At 41.2% G+C, this 24676-nt stretch overlaps 1 protein-coding gene across 1 annotated transcript in view; it reads right to left on the reverse strand.

Annotated features, from left to right (window-relative positions):
* Positions 1 to 24676, reverse strand: part of CTNNA3 (catenin alpha 3) — a 967088-nt gene that overhangs the window by 743593 nt on the left and 198819 nt on the right. Inside the window, exon 8 of the mRNA XM_045025624.1 lies at positions 10091 to 10294. Coding sequence (XP_044881559.1) covers positions 10091 to 10294 — 204 coding nt within the window. The remainder of the gene's footprint in view (positions 1 to 10090; positions 10295 to 24676) is intronic.

A 24676-nucleotide genomic window follows, 5' to 3' on the forward strand; every position in this document is an offset into this window, starting at 1 on the left:
GTGATAAAGGAGGATATAGATATAATAGGCATCACAGAAACCTGGTGGACTGAGAGCAACCAATGGGACACAATCATTCCAGGGTACAAAATATATTGGAAGGACAGAACAGGCCGTGCAGGGGGAGGAGTGGCACTATATGTTAAAGAAAGTGTAGATTCAAATGAAGTAAAAATCTTAAGCGAATCCACAGGTTCCATAGAGTCTCTATGGATAGAAATTTCATGCTCTAGTAAAAATATAACAGTAGGGATCTATTATCGACCACCTGACCAGGACAGTAATAGTGATGATGAAATGCTAAGGGAAATTAGAGAGGCTATCAAAATTAAGAACCCAATAATAGTGGGGGATTTCAATTATCCCCATATTGACTGGGAACATTTCACTTCAGGATGAAATGCAGAGATAAAATTTCTCGATACTTTAAATGACTGCTTCGTGGAGCAGCTGGTATGGGAACCCACAAGGGGAGAGGCGACTCTAGATTTAATCCTGAGTGGAGCGCAGGAGCTGGTCCAAGAGGTAACTATAGCAGGACCGCTTGGAAATAGTGACCATAATACAACAGCATTCAACATCCCTGTGGTGGGAAGAACATCTCAACTGCCCAACACTGTGGCCTTTAATTTCAAAAGGGGGAACTATACAAAAATGAGGGGGGTAATTAGACAAAAGTTAAAAGGTACAGTGACTAAAGTGAAATCCCTGCAAGTTGCGTGGGCCCTTTTTAAAGACACCATAATAGAGGCCCAACTTCAATGTATACCCCAAATTAAGAAAAGCAGTAAAAGAACTAAAAAAGAGCCACCGTGGCTTAACAACCATGTAAAAGAAGCAGTGAGAGATAAAAAGATTTCTTTTAAAAAGTGGAAGTCAAATCCTAGTGAGGCAAATAGAAAGGACCACAAACACTGCCAACTTAAGTGCAAGCGTGTAATAAGAAAAGCCAAAGAGGAGTTTGAAGAACGGCTAGCCAAAAACTCCAAAGGTAATAACAAAATGTTTTTTAAGTACATCAGAAGCAGGAAGCCTGCTAAACAACCAGTGGGGCCCCTTGATGATCAAAATTCAAAAGGAGCGCTTAAAGATGATAAAGTCATTGCGGAGAAACTAAATGGATTCTTTGCTTCAGTCTTCACAGCTGAGGATGTTAGGGAGATTCCCAAACCTGACCTGGCTTTTGTAGGTGACAAATCTGAGGAACTGTCAAGATTGAAGTATCACTAGAGGAGGTTTTGGAATTAATTGATAAACTCAACATTAACAAGTCACCGGGACCAGATGGCATTCACCCAAGAGTTCTGAAAGAACTCAAATGTGAAGTTGCGGAACTATTAACTAAGGTTTGTAACCTGTCCTTTAAATTGGCTTCGGTACCCAATGACTGGAAGTTAGCTAATGTAACGCCAATATTTAAAAAGGGCTCTAGGGGTGATCCCGGCAATTACAGACCGGTAAGTCTAACGTCGGTACGGGCAAATTAGTTGAAACAATAGTAAAGAATAAAATTGTCAGACACATAGAAAAACATAAACTCTTGAGCAATAGTCAACATGGTTTCTGTAAAGGGAAATCGTGTCTTACTAATCTATTAGAGTTCTTTGAAGGGGTCAACAAACATGTGGACAAGGGGGATCCGGTGGACATAGTGTACTTAGATTTCCAGAAAGCCTTTGACAAGGTCCCTCACCAAAGGCTCTTGCGTAAATTAAGCTGTCATGGGATAAAAGGAAAGGTCCTTTCATGGATTGAGAACTGGTTGAAGGACAGGGAACAAAGGGTAGGAATTAATGGTAAATTCTCAGAATGGAGAGGGGTAATTAGTGGTGTTCCCCAAGGGTCAGTCCTAGGACCAATCCTATTCAATTTATTCATAAATGATCTGGAGAAAGGGGTAAACAGTGAGGTGGCAAAGTTTGCAGATGATACTAAACTACTCAAGATAGTTAAGACCAAAGCAGATTGTGAAGAACTTCAAAAAGATCTCACAAAACTAAGTGATTGGGCAACAAAATGGCAAATGAAATTTAATGTGGATAAATGTAAAGTAATGCACATTGGAAAAAATAACCCCAACTATACATACAACATGATGGGGGCTAATTTAGCTACAACGAGTCAGGAAAAAGATCTTGGAGTTATCGTGGATAGTTCTCTGAAGATGTCCACGCAGTGTGCAGAGGCGGTCAAAAAAGCAAACAGGATGTTAGGAATCATTAAAAAGGGGATAGAGAATAAGACTGAGAATATATTATTGCCCTTATATAAATCCATGGTACGCCCACATCTCGAATACTGTGTACAGATGTGGTCTCCGCACCTCAAAAAAGATATTCTAGCACTAGAAAAGGTTCAGAAAAGAGCAACTAAAATGATTAGGGGTTTAGAGAGGGTCCCATATGAGGAAAGATTAAAGAGGCTAGGACTCTTCAGTTTGGAAAAGAGAAGACTAAGGGGGGACATGATAGAGGTATATAAAATCATGAGTGATGTTGAGAAAGTGGATAAGGAAAAGTTATTTACTTATTCCCATAATACAAGAACTAGGGGTCACCAAATGAAATTAATAGGCAGCAGGTTTAAAACAAATAAAAGGAAGTTCTTCTTCACACAGCGCACAGTCAACTTGTGGAACTCCTTACCTGAGGAGGTTGTGAAGGCTAGGACTATAACAATGTTTAAAAGGGGACTGGACAAATTCATGGTGGCTAAGTCCATAAATGGCTATTAGCCAGGATGGGTAAGAATGGTGTCCCTAGCCTCTGTTCGTCAGAGGATGGAGATGGATGGCAGGAGAGAGATCACTTGATCATTGCCTGTTAGGTTCACTCCCTCAGGGGCACCTGGCATTGGCCACTGTCGGTAGACAGATACTGGGCTAGATGGACCTTTGGTCTGACCCGGTATGGCCTTTCTTATGTTCTTATGTTCTTATGAGCTAATAGAGAGGTTTGATCTCTTAAATTTAAGCAGGTAATCCAGAATCAATGGTAAGGGTGCAAATATTGATGTGGTCTGCTTCCTGTGACACCAGGAATCAAAATGTCTCCATTTGTGTAAGTATGTGTGACGGGTAGTTGGTCTGTGACTATTTAATAAAATGCTCTGGACTTCTTTGGACATGTCATTTCAGGTCCCTGGAGCCATGGAGCAACCATGCTTTGAGGCAGAGTGTCTCCAAGTTCAGGTGCAGGGTCAGGAGACGAGGTAGGAGAGGTCTGCACACTGACATTCTGGGAATCTAGGGGAACCATGTTTGACAAGGCCATGTGGAGGCTATCAGTATTACTGTGGCCTTGTCCTCTTTGATCTTGTGAAGCACTTGTGCCATTCAGGGAATGAGCCCTGGAGCAAAACAGTAGGCATTTGGTTATGCTCTGTTGCGAAGAGGTCTACTATGAGGAATCCCCATTATTTGAATATGTTGTGGAGAACCCTGATGTCGAGTTCCTACTCATGGTCCTGAGAAAAAGTTCCTGTTGAGTGCATCTGCCGTAGTGTTTTGACATCCAGGCAGATATACTGTCACAATGTGGATGTTGTGCAGGATGCACCAGTGCCAAAGTCTCATGGCCTCTGCACACTGGGAGTTGACTGTGCACCCCCTAGTCTGCTTATGTAGAACATGCATGCTAAATTGACCGTGAGTATTTGTATGGTCTTGTTTCTGATCATGGGTAGGAAGTTGGTGCATGCATTGCGAACGGCTCTTAGTTCTAGTAGATTTATGTGAAGACAGTCTTCTGTTGGGGACTAATGGCCCTGAGCAGAGTGTGAGTTCAGATGTGCTCCCCAACCTATGAGGGGCCTATAATAGTCAATGTAGGAGGGGTTTGGGTGAAATGCACACCTAGGCATACGCTGTGTGGTTGCATCCACCAGGATAGCAAGTCTTTTACTCTGCTTGTCATTGTGAGACGTTTGTTTATACTGTGCCTTCATGGGGAATAAGTTGTGTGGAGCCAAGCTTAGAGGGTTTGCATATGTAGCCTCGCATGTTGGATGACGAAGATCAATGCTGCCATGTGGCCCAGTAATTGCAGACAAGTCCTGGCTGTTACCTGGGGACTGTTCAGTGACGTGGCGATCGGATGTGTTAGAGTTAGAAAGCATTGCCTTGGTAAAAATGCTGTTGCCTCGGGTGTATTGAGATAAGCCCCAATGAATTCCAGTTCCTGTACTGGTGTGAGGGTCGATTTTTGTGTGTTTATTTGAAGACCTAACTGCATAAAGAGATCTATTGTTTGTTCGGTAGCCTCTATTGCTGCTAGTCGATTCACTGCTTTCAGTAGGCAGTTGCCCAGGTATGGAAATACCATGATTCCTCTCTTGTGAAGGTTCACAGTGACTACCGTGAGTACCTTTGAGATGACTCACGGAGCAGTGGAGAGACCGAAGGGCCAGATCTTGTATTGGAAGTGATCTGGTCTGAGAGCAAACCAGAGAAACCTCTGATGTGATGGGTGAATCATTATGTGGAAGTTTGCATCCTGGAGGTCAAGAGCCAGTCCTCTCTTTCCTAATGCTGGGATAATGGTGGCCATTGTCATCATCTTGAAGTGTTGGTTTCTGACAAATTTGTTGAGACATCAGAGATCGAGAATGGGCCTCCATCCACCTGTTTTTTTTCTCTGTGAGGAAGTAGTTTGAGTAGAAACCCGTCCCTCTTATTTTGTTGGTACTGGTTCTACTGCTCCTAGAAGGATGAGATGGATTACCCCCTGATGCAGTAGATCTTCATGGGACGGGTCCCTGAAGAGGGACAGGGAGGGAGGATGGATAGGGGAGTTGGAAGTAAAAGGGATGGTGTATCCAACTTCGATTATCTCCAGCACCCATCTGTCTGTAGTGGTGGACTGAGTAGGTAGGGGGTTAAACAGCCTCCAAATGGCTGGGAGATGGTAGGAGTTCTCAGTGCTGGGAGTTGCGGGGCTCTCAGGCCGTCGACCAACATCTCAAACTTGCTGCCTTGTGGATGGTTGATGAGATGTGTTAGATTGATTTGACGGTTGTCGTCTCCTTGGGGGCTGTTGTTTCCAGGTTTGTGGCTCGTATTGCCTGTGTCTCTGTGCATATGGTGTGGACCGGAATCTCTGTGGGTTGTAATACCTTCCTTGTCTTCTCTTTGTCTGAGGAGTATAGATACCTAGGGACTTCAGAATCGCCCTCGAGTTTTTGAGGGTGTTCAGAGACCCATCCATTTTGGCTGAGAAGAGTTTGGGCCCTTCAAATGGTAGGCCCTCCACTGTTGCTTGCACTTCTTTGGGGAAGTCAAAGAGATGCAACCAAAACGCCCTTCTCATTATGTGCTGCTGTATCTGTAGAATATAAGGCAGCTTGCAGTGCCATCCTGGAGATCAGTTGGCCCTCAGAAATGAGTGCACCGAATTGCTCTTTTTTCTCCTCAGGGAGAAATTCAATAAAATCTCATAGTTTGCCATAATTTGTGTGGTCGTATTTAGCTAATAACGCCTCATAATTAGCAATTCTAAGCTGAAGTATCACTGAAGAATAAGCTTTTCGGCCAAAGAGGTCAAGCCTCTTCCAGTCTTTGTCATACAGTGTGTTTTTGAGATATGATTGTCTGCCTTTTTCATTGACAGCATCCACTACCAGGGAGAATGGTGTGGGATGTAAAAAAAGAAACTCTGTTCCCTTTGCAAGGACATAATATTTCCTATTAGACCTCTTTCAGGTTGGAACAATTGTTGCAGGGGTCTGCCAGATGTGTTTGACAGGTTCCATGATTCCATCATTCATGGGTAAAGTGATTTTAGATTATGCTGATGTTTGCAGGATGTCAACGAGCTTATATTGTGTCTCCTGCACTTCCTCCAGTGAGATGTCAAGGGAATCTGAAACTCTCCTATAGAAATCCTGGAAATGTCTAAAGTCACCCCCATATTGTGAGGAGGGGGCATGATGGTGTTGTCCAGGGACGATGAAGAAAAATGAGTTGTTGGTTCAACATCCTGGTCAGAGATTTCTTTGTTCTCCTGTCATCTCTTCAGGGGGCTCAGATGTTCCCACTACTGGCGGCACAGGTGACTGCTGTGTACCCTCCCTGAGTGGGCTAAGAGGTTTGAGATGGTGTGCAGGATATGCCACCCATGGACCCAGTACTGCCACTGTGGAGGGAAGGACATAAGTGCCATCCATGGGTGCCCATACCACTGCTGTTCTTTGGCCCCTGTATAGTACCCCTGGTGTGGGGGGGCCAGTTTGATCATTTCATGGGTGGCAGAAGAGTGGTGCAAGGGTATGTCTCTCCCTCATCCTCATCATCGCTCCAAAAAGGGGGAGCAGATGGCGGTGGAGTGGTGGGGCGGCTTGGTACCGACAGTGCTGTGGTGATCTCGGTGCTGAGAATGGGAAAGTTGGCTATCGAGGACACCATGAGGTCTCTGGGAAGGAAGAATTGTTGTGGTGCCAACAGCCTTGGTGCCGTTGATGTGGTAATAGTGGGTACCGGCTGCTGTGGAGCTGTTGTCTGTATGGGTGCACCTGTCAATTGCACTATGCTGACAGGAGGTGGCAACATAGGCTGCAGTTGTTTTGACAAGCCTGATGCAGAGTGTTGGGATGGCTCCGCCAGTGCCAAGGCATGGGGTTTCTGTTTCCCCTTGGTGCATGCATTGCGGCTAGCTCTCTTGGAGTCTTTTATTTTTCATGCTACCCACGATACCGCAAGGTCCTGCTATCTTGGCTGTGAAGCTTGTCAGTGCTGTCGGTACCGAGAAGGTCTCTTGGTTTGGGGAACCCCGACAGTGTATGCTTCTTTGCCACCTTTTTAGCTCAGTGGTCTGTCGCATGAGTTACAGACAAAGAAGAAGCTGCAGTCAGTGAACTGTGTCACGAGGATGTCCGTGCTTCTGGTTCAGATGCCGGCCAGAGAGACTTCTCCATGATCAGCAGTTTAAACTGCAAGTCTCTGGCTTTCCTGGTCCAGGCTGTCAGTTTGTGACAGTGAGGGCACTTTTGAGGCATATGTGGTTCGCCTAAGCAGCAAACACAGAGATCGATAACCTACAGGTGAGGCAATGTTTAAAGCCCAGAGAACGAGGCATGCCCCTGAGGGCAGAGTTTCATCCTACCCTAAGAGGAAAACTAGTAGTAACGGTTCAACGAAAACCTATTTCTAGTCAGGAAACAAGGCGGGTTTTCTTGTTTGTTTGGGGTTTTTTTAATAAATGGGGACAAGTGAATGAAAGGAGTTAACTATATAACAAAACTACAATTAACAAGGGTATACTATGCTAACTAAGCTCTGAGGTGCTGCTGAATGCTCTGACTCATAGCCAAGGGAGACAGAGAAGGAACTGAGTGGGGGTTGGTCACACAGTGCCAGTTAGCGGCTTGAGGCGGTGCAAGATGGGGACTGTGCATGTATGACCCAACCAGGCACTGCTACCACAAATCTCCAATTACAAGTGCAGGTGCATTAAATACCTAAAGTGGAGCACCCACAGGGACATCACTCAAAGAAGAATAGAAACTTTTAACACAATATATAAAAATTGGGCATTTTTATTGAAATAGCTCCATTAAGGTGAAATAGCGTCAAAGACAGATGCAGAGTATGGATTAGTTCTAAGAAAGGGAATATAATGGCATCAGAACAAGAAGAATGAAGGCAGCTTTTCAAATTCTGCAATCAAAATAAAAAGACATCTTGCAAGAAAGTAAAGGGATTTCAACTTGAATATTGGGAAATAAAAGTAAGTACAGTAGATTGAAAGATGTGTGTCTTTCATTCTAATCAGTTAATTAATTTGCCCACTTGCAGCAGAATTGCCTCTGCCCCTTTTTTTTTTTTAAAGTTGTGATTAAACTGTACAAAATTCTTCCCTTCTTGTGGAAAAATATAGGCATTACTTCTGTAGGATTTACAGTGCTACACAAGATGTCGTTTTTATAATACAATTCTGCAGCAAACTTTACAGAAATAAGCCCCTGTCCAGCAATGATATCTGCAATGGCAAAGCCTTCTACCATAAAGCCCTACTGAAATCAAAGTATCAGAAATCAGTGGGGCTCTGCACAGACACACAAGACTATTCACCCAGAGCTCCTTGCCACACTGGGGCCCTTTCTTTGCATTTTACTATGTGAGAACAGACAAAAGTGACCTTAATCATTTGAATAAGAGGCTGCTTCTATCATCACATCCAGTAACAACAGGCCTCAACATAATTTCTGCAATAATGTTGAAAAGAATAATAAAACACTGACAGAATTTTTCTTATCTTTTTATATTTAAACAACGCACTGAAGAATTATCTACAATAAGTCACAAATTAACTCTAAGCTATTTTTGAGAGGGATCACAAATGTTTTAAGATTACTTTAAATCTTTTGTGCATTTTACAATGATTATAGTTCAAATTGAGCTGAAGAAAGAAATATTATATTTCTTACTCATGTTCAGAAAGTATTGCCAGAGAGGCTAACGGTTCATTGTAGATTCAGACAAATTAATGCTGACGGTGAAAAGAATCAGAACTAAAAGTATCTTTATAGACATCAAGCCTGAAATATCAAGTTGAGTTCACAGACATTAATTTAAGATTGCTGTAGATTTTCTCTAACTATAATAAATGACTAGAGAAAGGTATCAGCAGGTATAATCTCTGTGAGACTAATACACACCTGGGAATATAAAGATTTTCTTAAAGTTCTCTACTTTATTATCCTGAGGTTAAACACACACACACACACACACACCCCACAGAATGGCCTTGCATATGTCGACTAGCAGTACCTACAAAGAAGAAAACAATTTCAGCTCCCATAAGGAGAAACAATCATCCCCTCAATGGACTGTGTCAGATGCATCATCTCAAAGTAGCTTTAGATAAGATCAGTGTGTCTACTGAAAATGATTATGTTGTTTCCAGAAGAAACCCATGATGTTAATGCACTGTCCCCATATTAATGGTATCTGTCCTACCAACTTTATTTTTTGTGTCTGGCAGTGCACTTAGCTATGTATCAAACTAGTTACTCAGATCTAAAAATCAGTTTTTAAAAAAAAGTTATAAAAACGATCACTTTTTCAAAGATTTGCCACAGACACATTATAAAGCATGCTGGGCAATCAGATTTCTGGATTTACTCAACATTCCATGCCATACAATTTTGCATTTAGAGGATCTCAACATATACAGCTTGTTGTTGTTATACTGATCAGTTATGACTGCCTGAATGTTTATGTTAAGACTACATGGAAATGGATTACTCAGATTTTAACACAAAACAAACTTCATAAAATTTGCTGCATGTTGTAGAAATAAGTATAAAATCCTAGAATCCCAGTCCTCAAATTCTAAGAGACAACCAGGAAGTAAAATTATAAAGAAAGTCCCCAGCATTCAAAGGAACATAGTATCTCTGTGACACCTACAGCACAGATAAAGTAATCTACATATCCCTCCGTTTGTGATATAAGATATTTCACAGTTTGCCTGGGACAGTATACATCTTGCTCATTTTGAAGATGAATAGTTGGCTTTCCCTTAGCGTACCAATGGAGCTGAGCAATACTGATTTTTCATTTCAGTGGCTAAACCAAGAAATCTCAGGGGAGAGAAATTGTTTCAGGTCAACACGAAACAGGATTTTGTTTTGTTTTATTCATTTTCTTTCATTGTCAAGTGTTTTTTACTCTCTCTCTCCTTTGTTTAAATATACGGGGGTAAAATTCTAAACAAAATGTCATTTCAAAATGGAAAGTCAAACGTTGTGTTTAGAAAACGTCAATTTGGGAAGGGGGAGGGGAGTGCAGGCCAACTATTCACTGAATTAACCCAATTTCGCAAGTAGTTTCAGTCTACCTGAAACCGCATTTTTTGGTGAATAAACTATTCATCCAAAAAATGTTACCCAGCCTTGTGTACCACATACATGCATGAGAACTACTACTTTTGGCACTCTAATAAATACATAAGTAGCCTGCATTATTAAAACTACAGTAAAAGGTCAAAAGGCACCGGTGATTACCAGACTGATTATACATAATGCATGGCAATGTAGAAAATGTGCTTTGAAGCACACACAAAAAACAACAGGAAAGAAACTGGTCACTTACATTATTCATGTATTCAGAGAGAAGATCTTGTAGAGCTTGGCGGATGGCGTTGCACTCTGCGATTATTTGTTCTCGATGAAAGTCACGCGTGCAGGAAGAGTCAGCTAACAGTGCTGCCCCACTGATAATACCTTCCAAACGTTTTTCTAGTGATGGCCTTATTTTTTCTTCATTCATTGTAAGTGGATCCAATATGATTAAACTCTAGAAAGAAATTAGAAAAACTGTCCATGATTTGGTCATCTCTTGCCAGGCTAACTAACATTCTATTTTCCAATCTTCCCTCTTACCACTATTTTGCCATTCAACTATATACAAAATAATGATGCTCAAGGCATCTTTCCTTTCCACCATTCTAACTAGACCTACCTTGTCCCTCAATATTTTCACTGACATCAAAATTCACGATCTTCATCCTCACCTTTTGGATCATAAAGTGCTCCCACTCCTACATTACTGCTAGTTTCCTCCCCTCAAATAACATTTCACCATATTCTAGGTACTTATATGACCCCAATCCCTGTGATGTCTGAACACATCACACACAATACTTAATGCATTCATCCAAACCTCTGTGAGGTTAAAGAAGTGCTAAAAATCCCATTTTACAAATGACAAGCTGAGGCAGAGAGCGACTAAGTGACTTGCCCAAGGCCACATCGGAAGTCAGTAGCTGAGCAGGGTACTGAATCCAGCCTCCTAAGTCTCATGCCAAGCCCTAACCACTAGATCATCCTTCCTCTGGAAGTTTTGCCATTGACTTAAATGGAGCAGAATTTCACCTTTGTCTACCTAATTCCTCTCTCCCTTCAATTCCTTCCCTGAAACTCCTTTCAGTAGGGCCATAAGTCTTCCATTTCCTTACCCTCCCCTGAACTGTTCCTCCACATGATGTGTTTGTCTTGTCTACTTTAGATTGTAAACTCTCAAACTCTCAAAAGCTAGAAATTGCTTGTGTACATTTATGGCACTATAAGTAATTTTAATACTATTATTTAATACTTAGTATCCTTCTACAATCGTGTGCCCAGGGAAAACATTAATATACAATGTTTTCCCTGGGCACACGATTTTATAATCGTGGATTTTTTTCATTTTAAAGCCTGGGGATGTTCAAAACCTCCCACGACTGCACTCTCAGAGATCTGGGTCTCCTCTAAATACAAAAAAGAAGTCAGCAGTGCTTGCCCACAGTTGAAAGATGCTGTAGTGAGGCGGCCTGGCTCCCGGCCGTACCTAAGAGGGCCAAGCCAGAACAGCCGCTGCCACAGTGGGCGGAGCCACTGCCACCTGTCCCCACCCCCCAGAAGTCAAGGGGCGGGACAGGAAGTATAAAGGCCCGGCCCCAGTGCTCAGTTGCTGCTCGGCGGCCGGAGAGGACAGACACTACTGACCGAGCTCCTGCTGGACCGATCCTTCCCCGAGCCCGGTACCCTGAGGAGGACTGGCCGAGCCTTCCCCGAGCCCGGTACCCCGAGGAGCTGCCCGAGCGTCCCCCTTACCCGAGTCCTGAGGAGCAGCCCGACCTAGCCAGCCCTCAGCACGGAGCCCATGGTGTGGGACCCCGCTGCGGACCCCAGCGATGAGCAGGTACCCATGGAGGGGGAGGTGGGAAGTAGCCCGGGGGTAGCTGACCCCAGTCTGGCTACCGCAGATTTCAAGCCTAGAAGCATAGAAGTCTGGACTCACCTGTTGGGCGTTTGCTCAGCTCCTGCCTAAGGACCTGAGCCCCTGAACTATTGTTGTTGCTCAGCTCCTGCCTAAGGACCTGAGCCCCTGGACTACTGTTTGTGTTGCTCAACCCCTGCCTAAGGGCCTGAGCCCAGAACTGCTGTCTGTTGCCCCGCCCTGACTAAGGGCTCGGGCTTAAATTATTGTTTGTTTTGCTCAGCCCCTGCCTGAGGGTCTGAGCCCTTAGACTATTGTTCGCTGCCCCGCCCTGACCTAGGGCTTGGACCTTTGGAGACTGAACTGCTGGTTTAGGCCGTGTAGTGAGGCGGCCTGGCTCCCGGCCGCACCTGAGAGGGCCGAGCCCCAACACCGGACATCTACAGATGCCATCTTGGATTATTTGAATGGGTTCTGCTGATTTTAGAACACAACAGCACTACATAGGTTACTAGTCTACTGACATAATATCTCTGGATTTTAGTAATGCTTTTGACATAAGCAAATTAGGAAAATGTGGTCTCGATAAGATGGATGCACAACTTGCTGAAAGACCATATTCAAAGAGTAGTTACCAATGGTTTGCTGTCAAAGCGGGGTAGGGGAGAAGAGTGCCTAGGGGGGATCTGAAGGGGTTAGTCTGGGGTTCAATATTATTCAATATTTTCATTAATGACTTGGAAAATAGAGTATGCTTATAAAATGTGCAGATAATACCAAGCAGGGAGGGTTTGCTAGCACTTTGGAAGACAGCATTAGAATTCAAAATGACCTTGACAAATTGGATATTTGATCTGAAATTGCCAAGATGAAATTCAGTAAAGACAAGTGCAAACTACTATGCTTAGGAAGGAAAAAAAATCAAATGCACAACTACAAAATGGGGAATAAACAGCTATGCAGTAGTATTACTGAAAAGGATCTTGGGGTTTTAGTGGATCAGAAATTGAATGAGAGTCAAAAAAAATATGATGCAGTTGCAAAAAAGGCTAATATCACTCTGAGGCATATAAATAGGAACACTGAATGCAAGACACAAGAGGTAGTCCTCCAGCTCTACTCAGCACTGGTGAGGCATCAGTTGGAGTACTGTGTCCAATTCTGGACACCATACTTTAGGAAAGATGTGGACAAATTGGAGAAAGAGTCCAGAGGAGAGCACCAAAAATATATAACAGGTTTAGAAAAACCTGGTTTATGAGGAAAGGTTAAAAAATCTAGGCACGTTTAGCCTGGAAAAAAGATGACTTGGGGAGGGAACCCTGATAAGTCTTCAAATATGTTAAGCGCTGTTATTAAGAGGACTGTGATCAATTGTTCTTCATGCCCAAGACAAGAAGTAATGGGCAAGGTAGATTTAGGTTCGATATTAGGAAAAACTTTTAACTATAAAGATAGTTAAGCACTGGAACTGGCTTCCAAGGTTGATTGCAGAAGCCCCTTCATTTGATATTTTTAAGAACAGGTTAAACAAACACCTGTCAGGGATAGTCTAGTAGACTTGTTCTGTCTCAGTGCTAGGGGTCAACCAGAGGACCTCTTAAGGTCCTTTCCAGCCCTACATTTCTGTGATTCTGTGAGGGCAAAAATGCAGCATTGCCACTTCAAGAGGCTGAATGGGCAAGCTGCAAAATATTAGCCTGTATTATTATTCCTAATTTTTGTTCCATATTAGTCTTTTGGGGATGCTGGTAGATTCTTACCATCTATGGCTAAACTGAGTACATGTTTAAAACAAAAGAACTACTATAAAAAAACCTAGAGAAGAGTAAAAGCAGCAAAGAATCCTGTGGCACCTTATAGACTAACAGACGTTTTGCAGCATGAGCTTTCGTGGGTGAATGCCCACTTCGTCGGATGCAAGAGAAGAGTAGAAGCTGAAGCCAAAGTAAGTAAAATTGGTCTCCAGCCCAAATCAAGGAAATTAAGTCCAGACCCCTACTAAGAGCTTGAGCTCCTTAATCAAATGTGGTGTTTGAAAGAGGAAGTCATTACCTGTACTTATCCAACATGAGTCAGTCCACTTTTTACAGACTTTTAAAGGTAACCTCTAAAAAGGGAAAGATAATTGGACTTCTTTTTGATATTTAACAAAGTCATGGAAGATTGTCATTTTTTCTGCTTATGTTTTACATTAGAAATTCATGTCCTGTCTTGACTGGAGAATTCTAAGAGTGGAGAAATAGTGACATGATGGCATCACAAGATAAAAGTGTGAACTACTGAGAGGAGACAGGTGTTTAGTCAGTCATTTTAAAACTCATTAACACCTAACTTCAATAACTAATGAATGATTTAGAGAAAGGAAGTCTGTTACCGATTCTCATATTCATTGAAAACAGGAATGCTGAGTTACTTTTAGAAAGCTAGGAGATCCTCTTGCAAAACCAGGGAAAGCTAGACTTAATTTTCCAAATATTTATAAGGGGTGAGGAGAGCAAGAAAAAACCACTAGGCCCTCTTTATGCAACTTTTAAAAGACTACTGGTATAATATTTTAAAAAACTGTTTTGCAGATCCCCTTAAAAACAAATGTATTTTTGATCTACACTGGAATTCTGACCAATCTAGGTCTTCCTCTTCTCACTGCACTAAAGTGAGCATTCAACTCACATTTCCCACAGCATAGAAATAGTGTAACATTCCAAATATGCTTTAAGCAATAAACCTCAAGCTCAAATATCATGCTCTAGTACTCTCCTCCCCAACCTTTGTCTGGTTATGTTTCAGGATTTTCCTGATCTAGTTCCTTTTCACTCTCATTGGGAATGAAATAAGTTCCACAGGCTTGGAGTGCTGATACCTGGTAATTACTTGAGATTGCCATGACCAGGATAAGTAGAAACTAATTGTCTTGATTTGATCCTGAAAAACTAGGTGAGGCTTGGTGAGGAAAGCACAGTCTGGTCCAATCAGGACAGGGGAAAGGCCATATAAAAACAGCTTTCCTGAGTTTGTTAAATCAGGTGGTTCTGAAAGAGTGGGAGCCTTATGTGCTAGTAAGGCTGAAGTCTGTAAATTAGAGCTGTTAACATAGCAACCCAAACCAAGATGGTCAGACTGGGAAGTTGAGAACCATGTACTAGAATTGTTATGCGGTCAATTGAAATGCTGAAAGCTACAGGCATACTGGATGTGGATGCTAGATGAATTAAACCTCATGAGCCTAGACTGAACCAGACAAGATGCTGAAACCCTTGGTGTGAAACCGGATTTTTTTTATTTTTATTTTTTTTAGGGCTTTGGGAATATCCTTTCCTAGTTCATGAAAGGATGAATACATTTTTTTAAATTTAACCCTCAAGAAAGAAAGCACCTGTGACTTTGTTTTAGTAAAGGTAAGCCAACTGCTCAAGAGCAGGGGCGGCTCTAGCGATTTCGCCGTCCCAAGCACGGCGGCACGCCGCGGGGGGCGCTGTGCTGGTCGCTGGTCCCGCGGCTCCGGTGGACCTCCCGCAGACGTGCCTGTGGAGGGTCCGCTGGTCCCGCGGCTGCGGTGGACCTCCCACAGGCATGCCTGCGGATGCTCCACCCAGCCGTGGGACCAGCGGACTCGCCGCAGGCATGTCTGCGGGAGGTCCACCGGAGCCACCTGCCTTCCTCCCGGCGACCGGCAGAGCGCCCCCCGTGGCATGCCGCCCCAAGCACGCGCTTGGCGTGCTGGGGCCTGGAGCCGCCCCTGCTCAAGAGGTGCCTGTGATAGACTGCTAAGGCAGTAATAACATATGGAAAAGTGTAGGAAGAGAGCTCTAGGAATGAGAGATAAGGGGAAAAATCAAAGATGTATTTTAATAAGGCATAATTTTATCAAATTTATCATGATTGATTTTTTTCCTAACATTTCATAACATGTTCATTCTTACTATTGCCTTTTTACACATGCTTAGAATTTTTACTAAAATAAAAAATGGGATTTTTGTTTTTCTTCCTCTTTCTTAAGTCATTAAAATTGCTGGAGGCATTTAACCCATTCTTTCCAAAGGAATTTCCTTCAGTACAGGACAAACATAGAAGTTTGAAGTCCAAATGGTGGATTTTGATGTTTCTGAGATTGTAAAAGAGTATTAGAAGAAGAAGAAGAGTATGCAACCTTATCTATAGGAGGTGATATCATTTGCCCACTATAACTACATGCAGCAAATGAGACTCTATCATAACTGTTACAATGTACGTTTATGTCCCTTGGCTGTTGCTTACTGAGCTCATGATCTCTTTAAAATCCATTGTTGTGAGGTACTGATTTTTCATCTTTACAGCACTTTGCAAATGATTATTGCAGACTTATGGAATTAGGTTAAGTTTAATAATCCTTAGCTGTCTGAGATCAGTTAATATTTTGAAGTTTGTGTGAATTTAACATCTGCAGGATCAACATTTTCAATATGTATCTCTTTAGTTCTGTTTTCTCTTTTAATTAGGAAATAATTAAGGGCTGCAATGAGGATTAAAACTTGAGAAGAAATTAGCTCATTAGGAATATTTTTGGCCATTGGATATACAACATTGGTCTTCTCTCATCATTAGAATATTGCATCTTATTCTTTACCACATATGTGTGAACACATTCCTGTCCATATTATTATGTACGTTTAAACAGGAGGACACTGGTTTTAAAAAACAACTACAGTTACATATTGGCACTTTCCAAGTTAACTGAAGGTTGCCTCTATTGGATGCGTATAAAACCTACCGAAATCATACCATCCATCACTGTATCCTGCCACCTACTGAAACAAATTGTTTAAATCTAGCTTCAGATGTTGTAACTTTCTAGACTCTATTCTCAGAAACTATACAATAGCAGTAACCACTTTTTGATGAGTTTGAATATGTGGTCTTCACTTCAACTGTTGCAAATATTGATAGTCTAATAGTGATAATCTTTCCAAACATTAAAATCAACGTTCAGAATTTCCATCTCTGTGTGTGTATCTGTGTTTGGGGGATAATGGTTCTCTGAAATTTTTGAAGCTACTGTGATGATATCGTGGGACGGAGAGGTGAGGAAAAGAGCTCCTCTGTTGCTTAAATATACAAAAATGCAAGTTAGCTTTGATCTGCCTCTGTAGACACACCTTACCTGTGTTTCTGATCTGTGCAACCTAGCACTCTTGAAATGAACAGGACACCAATGAAGATTTGAGGACTTGAGATGATGTGCTCTCATTTCCAGGTGGAGAGCAGAACATAAACTACATACCAAAGCTCTGAAAAGTGCAGCCCATAGGACTTGCAGAAAGCACTACCTCTTTTAAACAAGTTATTTTATGTAGTGAGGTTATGGGGGGGTCATGCTCAGTAAATTTCATATCTGCTAATGAATAATAAGGGATAAAGCTGAATTGGCACAAGTCCATGAGAGTTCTCGAGCAACTTGAGAGTACTAGAGCATGATATTTGAGCTTGAGGTTTATTGCTTAACGAATATTTGGAATGTGACACTATTTCTATGCTGTGGGAAATGTGTTGAACAAAAATGTGAAGTAGAGTGGAAGAATTACTTCTCATGGTCTTGCGTACGACACTCCAGCTAATAAATCTCGGAATGATGTTTGCTTCTTTTTTTTTTGCCACAGTGTTACATTGTTGAGTCATATTTAGCTTGTTTTCACCCACTGTGATCTCCAGATCCCTTTCCACAGTACTCCTTCCTAGGCAGTCATTTCCCATTTTGTATGTGTGCTCTTGTTCATGGTATAATTTCTTTCTAACGCTGCAGGAATTTCCCTTCATAGAATGCTGACAACATTAATATTTTATGCATGTTCCAAACTGTAAACCCAGCTACTACATTGGAGTTGGGAGAGTTTGTCATAGGAGCAAGCAGCAAATTAAGAGTCGTGGGAGAAAATGTAGAGAGTAGCTCAGAGGTACTGGACATCCCCGTGGATGTCAAGCCCCTGCATGTTCCCCAAGATGCATGTTCTTGTGATTTATTTATTTATTTTTGTAGGGCTCTGTGCTTTTTCATGGTTGAGATGTTTGTGACAAAAGATGGGATTTAAAGAGGTTATTTTCAAGATCAGAATCGTCATGGGTTTTAGCATTCTACTTTGCTGTCTTGGTCTACTGCTAATGTGGATACAAATGTAGTATCCATTTACTCACTCAGTCATACCCGCATGAACACAAGAGTTTTATAAACTACATAAACTTCTGAAAAACCTCTCCTAACCTCACAAACGCCCCAGACCACTCTAACAGACAATCTGAATTGCCAGTCAGCATCTTTGCTGCAATCTAAAGTGGGAATGCAGCATTCCACACTGATTAGGCCTCAACTGGAGTACTATGCCCAGTTCTGGATGCCACATTTCAGGAAAGTTGTGGGCAAATTGGAGAAAGTCCAGAGGAGAACAATAATTATTCAAGGTCTAGAAAACATGGCCTATGAGGGAAGATTGAAAAATTTTGTTTATTTAGTTTGGAGAAGAGAAGACTGAGGGGGGACATGATAACAGTTTTCAAGTACATAAAAGGTTGTAACAAGGACAAGGGAGAACAATTGTTATCCTTAATCTCTGGGAGCTTAAATTGCAGCAAGGGCGGTTAAAGTTGGACATCAGGAAAAACTTCCTGTCAGGGTGGTTAAGCACTGGAATAAATTATCTAGGGAGGTTGTGGAACCTCCATTATTGGAGTTTTTAAGAGCGGGTTAGACAAACACTTGTCAGGGATGGTCTAGATAATACTTAGTTCTGCCTTGAGTGCAGAGAACTGGACTAGAAGACCTTTCGAGGTCCCTTCCAGTCCTATGATTCTATGATTAATCAAAAATCAGCTATATTTAATGCAGTGACAACAGTTAAGTATCATTCTACTTTTGAGGAAATCGAGGAAATGTACTATAACTAATTGAATTTATATGGTAAGAAGTGTCATGAGGGACCTTAAAATGCAGGGGAAACTAACCTTTCAGCAGTTACCTCTACAGACCGTGTGAATGAAAAATTTAAAAAGCAGCATCTAGACAGTTTTCAGAAGTGAGATCTATGTTTTTCTGCATCACAGATGTTTAATCACTGCTTTACCTAGGTTATAATTACACTGATTGCTTATGTAGGCAATGCCCACCACAGCATGAGAGAGAAAGGAAAAAGCTTATACTTTGATAACTAGCATACTAATAAGGGTTTTGCAAATTGCATACACAATTAGTAAATAATGTTTAAGTATTTACTGATTTATTAACATAGAGGTAATTCACTTATAACAAATAGTTGATTTCCAACTAATATATATTGAACCATTCAATTGTGAAATACAAATAGCCATTTTGCTAGTGCAACATTTGCACTACCTTTTGAATAATTCAGAGAACCCTACCTTCGTTAGTCTGGGAGCCTTCCTTCCAGGTTGGGAAACACTGCTTTAGCCCCTCTTAGGAAGCGAGAATAGGAGAAGCCCATATCTCCCCTCTAGTAGGGATTGGTAGATTTGTGGAATCCAACACTCCTCTCTTGTTTTCTAAGTGAGCTAAGTATTAGAGAAGCGAGGAAGACTGACTAGCCCTGGAACACAGTGATCTACTGTGAGAGTGAGAAAAAGGTCTGGTGCCTTTAAATAACAAAGTTTTTCTCCCTTCCCAATAAGGTATAGCTAGCAAATAGGAAGACCTCTGGCCTGCAAACGATTGATGAAGTGATCTATGTTAAGGAGGAGAGTATGCAACCTTGAGTGCAGGGGGCTTTGTGTGGACAGTGGGAAGAAAAGGTTTAGTGGCTCCTTCAAGTCAGCCAAGCTAATTGTTGGGACCTTCTTTTGGCAGGTGTCCAGTGCAGGTACTCATTCCACAGGGGATTTGGTTCCCTGATAAACCAGAACTGCAAGTAGACTTAGGGGAAGGAATCCCCTAAGGAAGCATGATTGTGGCTCCCTATTTCTGAAATTGCAGGGAGATAAGTTGCCCCACCCCATCTCCCCTTATCCCTCAAACAAGGGGAGGGCAGTAGGAGCCCAGCAACTGGCTGGAACTGGAAGGGGAGGGCTGAAGGCAGCCTTCCCAAATAGGTGGAAACAATTAAGGAACGACTAGACTTGTGCTGTACAATTTATTACCTAATATTAGCCAGGTGAGTTAATAAAGCTAATAAACCTAATTGAACCAGATCCCTGGTGTATTGTCTTTCTTACCCATTGTCCCAGACATGCAGTATCTTTAAATAACAAAGCTTTCCCCCTCTTCCTATACAGATACAGAAAGCAAATAGCAAGACTTCTGGCCTGCAAACTATTAAGCTAGTTATTTGATGGGTGAAGCTCTGTTTGCATTATATACTGTATTTTGGAGGATGAACTTAATCTGCCATTTTGTTATATTAAAATTTCTCTAATGTGAATAATTTCACTGGCACTTTATTTTTCTTTTGCACAATACTGTCAAGTCTCCTGGACTATTCTTAGTCTCCTCAATACTGCACCTGCTTTTAACCACGATACCTTTACAATAGAATAGGCACATGGGGCTGAAATTGTGACTCCACTAAAATCAATGGAAAAACTCCCATTAACTTCATTGGGCCAGAATTTCACCCAGAGACTTCAGTCACGGCCTCCAATATTGTCTAGAAAATTTTGCAACAGAACTAAATCAAGAACTCTCCAACTAAATGTTGAACAGCATAACTGTTCCAAATTTTGTAATAAATCATTGTCCTCTGAACAGATAGCTATCTTACTTGCCGTGAAAACACCAAAGAACTTTAAGCAAGTGGAAACTCATAAACCTTTCTACTTCTTGCCAAGCATCTTGAGCTGTGTCAAACCTGTGGGTTTGATTATGCCACATGTCAAATGGAAAATTGTAAATATTGCAACTAGCAAAAGCTGCATGTTAATGTACATGGGTAAAGAAGTGTATATAATATGTGGGTACATGGGGTAGGGGATGATTAATTTTTAGAAGCCAGAGGAGACTGCCCCACATTAGCTAGTACTATTTTTGATGAGAAAACTTCACAATCCTATTAACAATTTGCCAGTCAGATGGAGTTATTCTTGTCAATAAGAGTAATGAGTAATAATTTACTAGTTCTGGTCTGAGTTTTCACTCTGTTACTTTCTCTCTGTGAAATGAAAATGCTGTGATCCCCACCAACATATAGGTGCTGGCTCATAAATACAGCCACAATGAATTGATGATGATGATGATCTATCTGCAAAACTAGCGTATGCCAGTTCACTAGATTATGATACATTTGGAGAAGGATGCAGGAGAAACCACTTGATGGTAAGGAATTTCTGCTAAATCTTTTTTCGTGTCCTCTTCTTTTGTTTCTGTACTTTTGCTCTTTTGCTCTATTGAGAGGTAAATACTATATTATCACTATAACTTGATATAGTAATTTTAAAGTAGTACAGCTGGGTGCAGTAACACTGAAATAACAGTTCAGAGAGACTATGGCATATTGGTCTACTTAATTTATCTATCTCTACATGTACAAAAACATTTTCCTGAAAGTTAACAAGTCTAAACTAACTTTTGATAAAAGCTACTGTTTACCAAAATTGCTGTAAGGAGGTATTGTTTAAAATTAACCTTTAAATACAGAATCCAGAAATGTGGTCAAGACAAAGCAGCTGTCAAGTATCCTAAGTATTCAAAGCATTTATTCAGCTAAGTGCAAATCTTCTATGGCTCTTCTAAGTATGGATAACAGTCAGCACCACCATAGCCAAAAGATGACAAAAATTCAAAAATAGAAACTAATCTCGCTGAGTGCTGCAGTTTCCTTATATTGTTTGTGCATGCAAATGTACAATTCCACATAGGCCTCAAGAAGGCAAAGGTGTTTAAACTGGAGAAGTATTTTTGTATTTATGAAAAAAAAGGTAGTGTGATATAGTCAAGGGAGGTCTAGTTAATTCTTTGCAACATAGAGTTTATGACATGGCACTTCTGACAATACTGCTTCTATGCTATTTGATCATTTTCTTAATTATAATAAGTAATGTAAATATTTTTTCAAACTTCGGTGCCTAAACCAAGGCACTTAAATAAAAGTGACCTGATTTTCAGGAGTAATAAGCACCCACATCTCCTACTGTCTTTAGGGGAATGTTGGGTGCCCACTGTGACAGATAATACAATCGCACACAATGTATTTAGGGACCATATTGTATTATGCTGTGTGTGAATGGTTTATTTAGGATTGTGTTCTACGCCATGGAGGAGAGGTTACCACAGCCCCCACAGGAATTAAATACTCTGGGAGGTGATTGAAATCAATCACTGAAACTAAACAGTTTCAGAGAGGTACCACCCCATGGAGTGGTTTGCAGATACTGGTTCCAGGTGTTTGTCTGCCAACTGCAATATCTCTCCTCCTATAACATCCTGACTCCTAAATGGGCTTCAGACCTGGGATGGCTTGACACAGAGAAAACATTGCTACTGCTGGCATTGCTACTTTCTCCAATGTACTGACAGAGGCTAAGCTGCAGAATGGCCTGACAACATGCTCACAGAGTAAACCAATACAGCCAAATGCTCATAGAGAAGCAACTTCAAAGTAGGGGGGAAACAGAAGGGATTCCTTCTCATAGCAGACCTCTTAAGTTCTGGTTATGTAATGATATCTAAATGATCTGATGATCCGTATCATACATGAATGAATGGCTACAACATTCACTTATAAATCAAGAATTTAAATATTGGGATGCATCTGAAGAAGTGGGAGTTTTTACCCAAGAAAGCTTATGCCCAAATAAAGCTGTTAGTCTTTAAGGTGCCACTGGAATCCTTGTTGTTTTTGTGGATACAGACTAACACGGCTACCCCCACCCCGATACTAAATAAAAGAAGTGACTCACTCAAAGGATTCTGGTTGTGGTTTTAATTCTTCCAATAATTTAATCAGATATGTATGCTTTCTTCAACAGTGTAGAGAAGCTCAAAAGAACAGGCAATATTTCCCAGGCAGGTGTAAGACAAAGGATCCATAATGGACTGTTTTTACCTTGATCAATTCAGAGGTAGTGGCAGGTAGAAGAGTCAACATAAACAAACCAGAACCTACAAAAGTAGACCGATTGAGCAGCTACAGTACAGATTTGCTAATGTGTCTTGCCTGAATGTCTTTTTCTGCTACTGAATTAATGCAGTGAGCAGTAAGCAAAACAAGTTTCAAAAGAAAATGAATATTTAAATTGGATGGTTAGGCCCAAATTCTCTGCTTCATTGAGCTTCTGTTCCATGCAAAAGAAAGATTGGCGCAATGTGAAAGCTGGCTACAGCACCCTGAATTCTGAGCAAATTTGTGCCATCCTGAGCCCTGGTGTACATTCAAGCAGCCTTTGGGCTTCTCTAATTTTTGCCACCTAGGTGTGGTCTCTAAGGTACTCCATGCCACTTGCATTGCACTCTGGACACACCCTATATGCTGAGGACAGGTGGTGGGTGATGAGGCTGGCTCAGGAAACAGACATAGTGGCTCTGCAACAGCTGTGAGCTCCCCTACACTCTGGTGATGCAAAGGCCCTGAGAAGGCATTGAAGAATCTGGCCCTGCATGTTCTTTTAATACAGTTTTCAACATGTAATTATTAGGGCTGTCAATTAATTGCAGTTATCTCATGCAATTAACTCAGAAAAATTAACCATGATTAATTGCACTTACAACAATAGAATACCAATTGAAATGTATTCAATAATTTTGGATGTTCTTCTATATTTTCAATATTAATTTTAATTACAACACAGAGTACAAAGTTCACAGTGCTCACTTTATATTTTATTACAAATATATGCACTGTAAAAATGATAAACAAAAGAAAGTATTTTTCAATTCACCTCATACTATTACTGAAGTGAAATCTCTTTATAGTGAAAGTGTAACTTACAAATGCAGATTTTTTTGGGTTACAATAACTGTACTCAAAAACAAAACAATGTAAAACTTTAGAGCCTACAAGTCCACTTAGTCCTACTTATTCTGCCAATCGCTAAGACAAACAAGTTTGTTTACATTGATGGGAGATACTGCTCCCTGCTTCTTACTTACAATGTCACCTGTACAAAGTGAGAATAAGCATTTGCATGGCACTCTTGTAGCTGGTGTTGCAAGGTATTTAAATGCCAGATATGCTAAACATTTGTATGCCCCTTCATGCTTCGGTCACCATTCCAGAGGACATGCTTCCATACTGATCCTCGTTAAAAAAATAATTTATCAATTAAATTTGTGACTGTACTCCTTGGAGGGATAATTGTATGTCTCCTGCTCTGTTTTACCTCCATTCTGCATATATTTCACGTTATAGCAGTCTTGGATGATGACCCAGCACACGTTCGTTTTAAGAACACTTTCATAGCAGGTTTAACAAAATGCATAGGTACCAATGTGAGATTTCTAAAAATAGCTACAGCATTCGACCCAAGGTTTAAGAATCTGAAGTGCCATCCAAAATCTAAGAGGGAAGAGGTGTGGAGCATGCTTTCAGAAGTCTTAAAAGAGAAACACTCTGATGCAGAAACTACAGAATCCGAATCACCAAAAAAGAAAATCAACCATCTGCTGGTGGCATCTGACTCAGATAATGAAAATGAACATGCATCAGTCCATACTGCTTTGGATCGTTATCGAGCAGAACCCGCCATCAGCATGGACGCATGTCCTCTGGAATGGTGGTTGAAGCATGAAGGGACATATGAATCTTTAGCGCATCTGGCACGTAAGTATCTGGCAACATCAGCCACAACAGTGCCATGCGAATGCCTGTTTTCATTTTCAGGTGACATTGTAAATAAGAAGCAGGTAGCATTATCTCCTGCAAATTGTAACCAACCTTGTTTGTCTGAGTGATTGGCTGACCAAGATGTAGGACTGGGTGGACTTGTAGGCGCTAATGTTTTACATTGTTTTATTTTTAAATGCAGGGGGATTTGTACATAATTCTACATTTGTAAGATCAATTTTTA

The sequence above is a fragment of the Mauremys mutica genome, chromosome 7 (genome assembly GCF_020497125.1).
Source record: "Mauremys mutica isolate MM-2020 ecotype Southern chromosome 7, ASM2049712v1, whole genome shotgun sequence".
Lineage (NCBI taxonomy): Eukaryota > Metazoa > Chordata > Testudines > Geoemydidae > Mauremys > Mauremys mutica.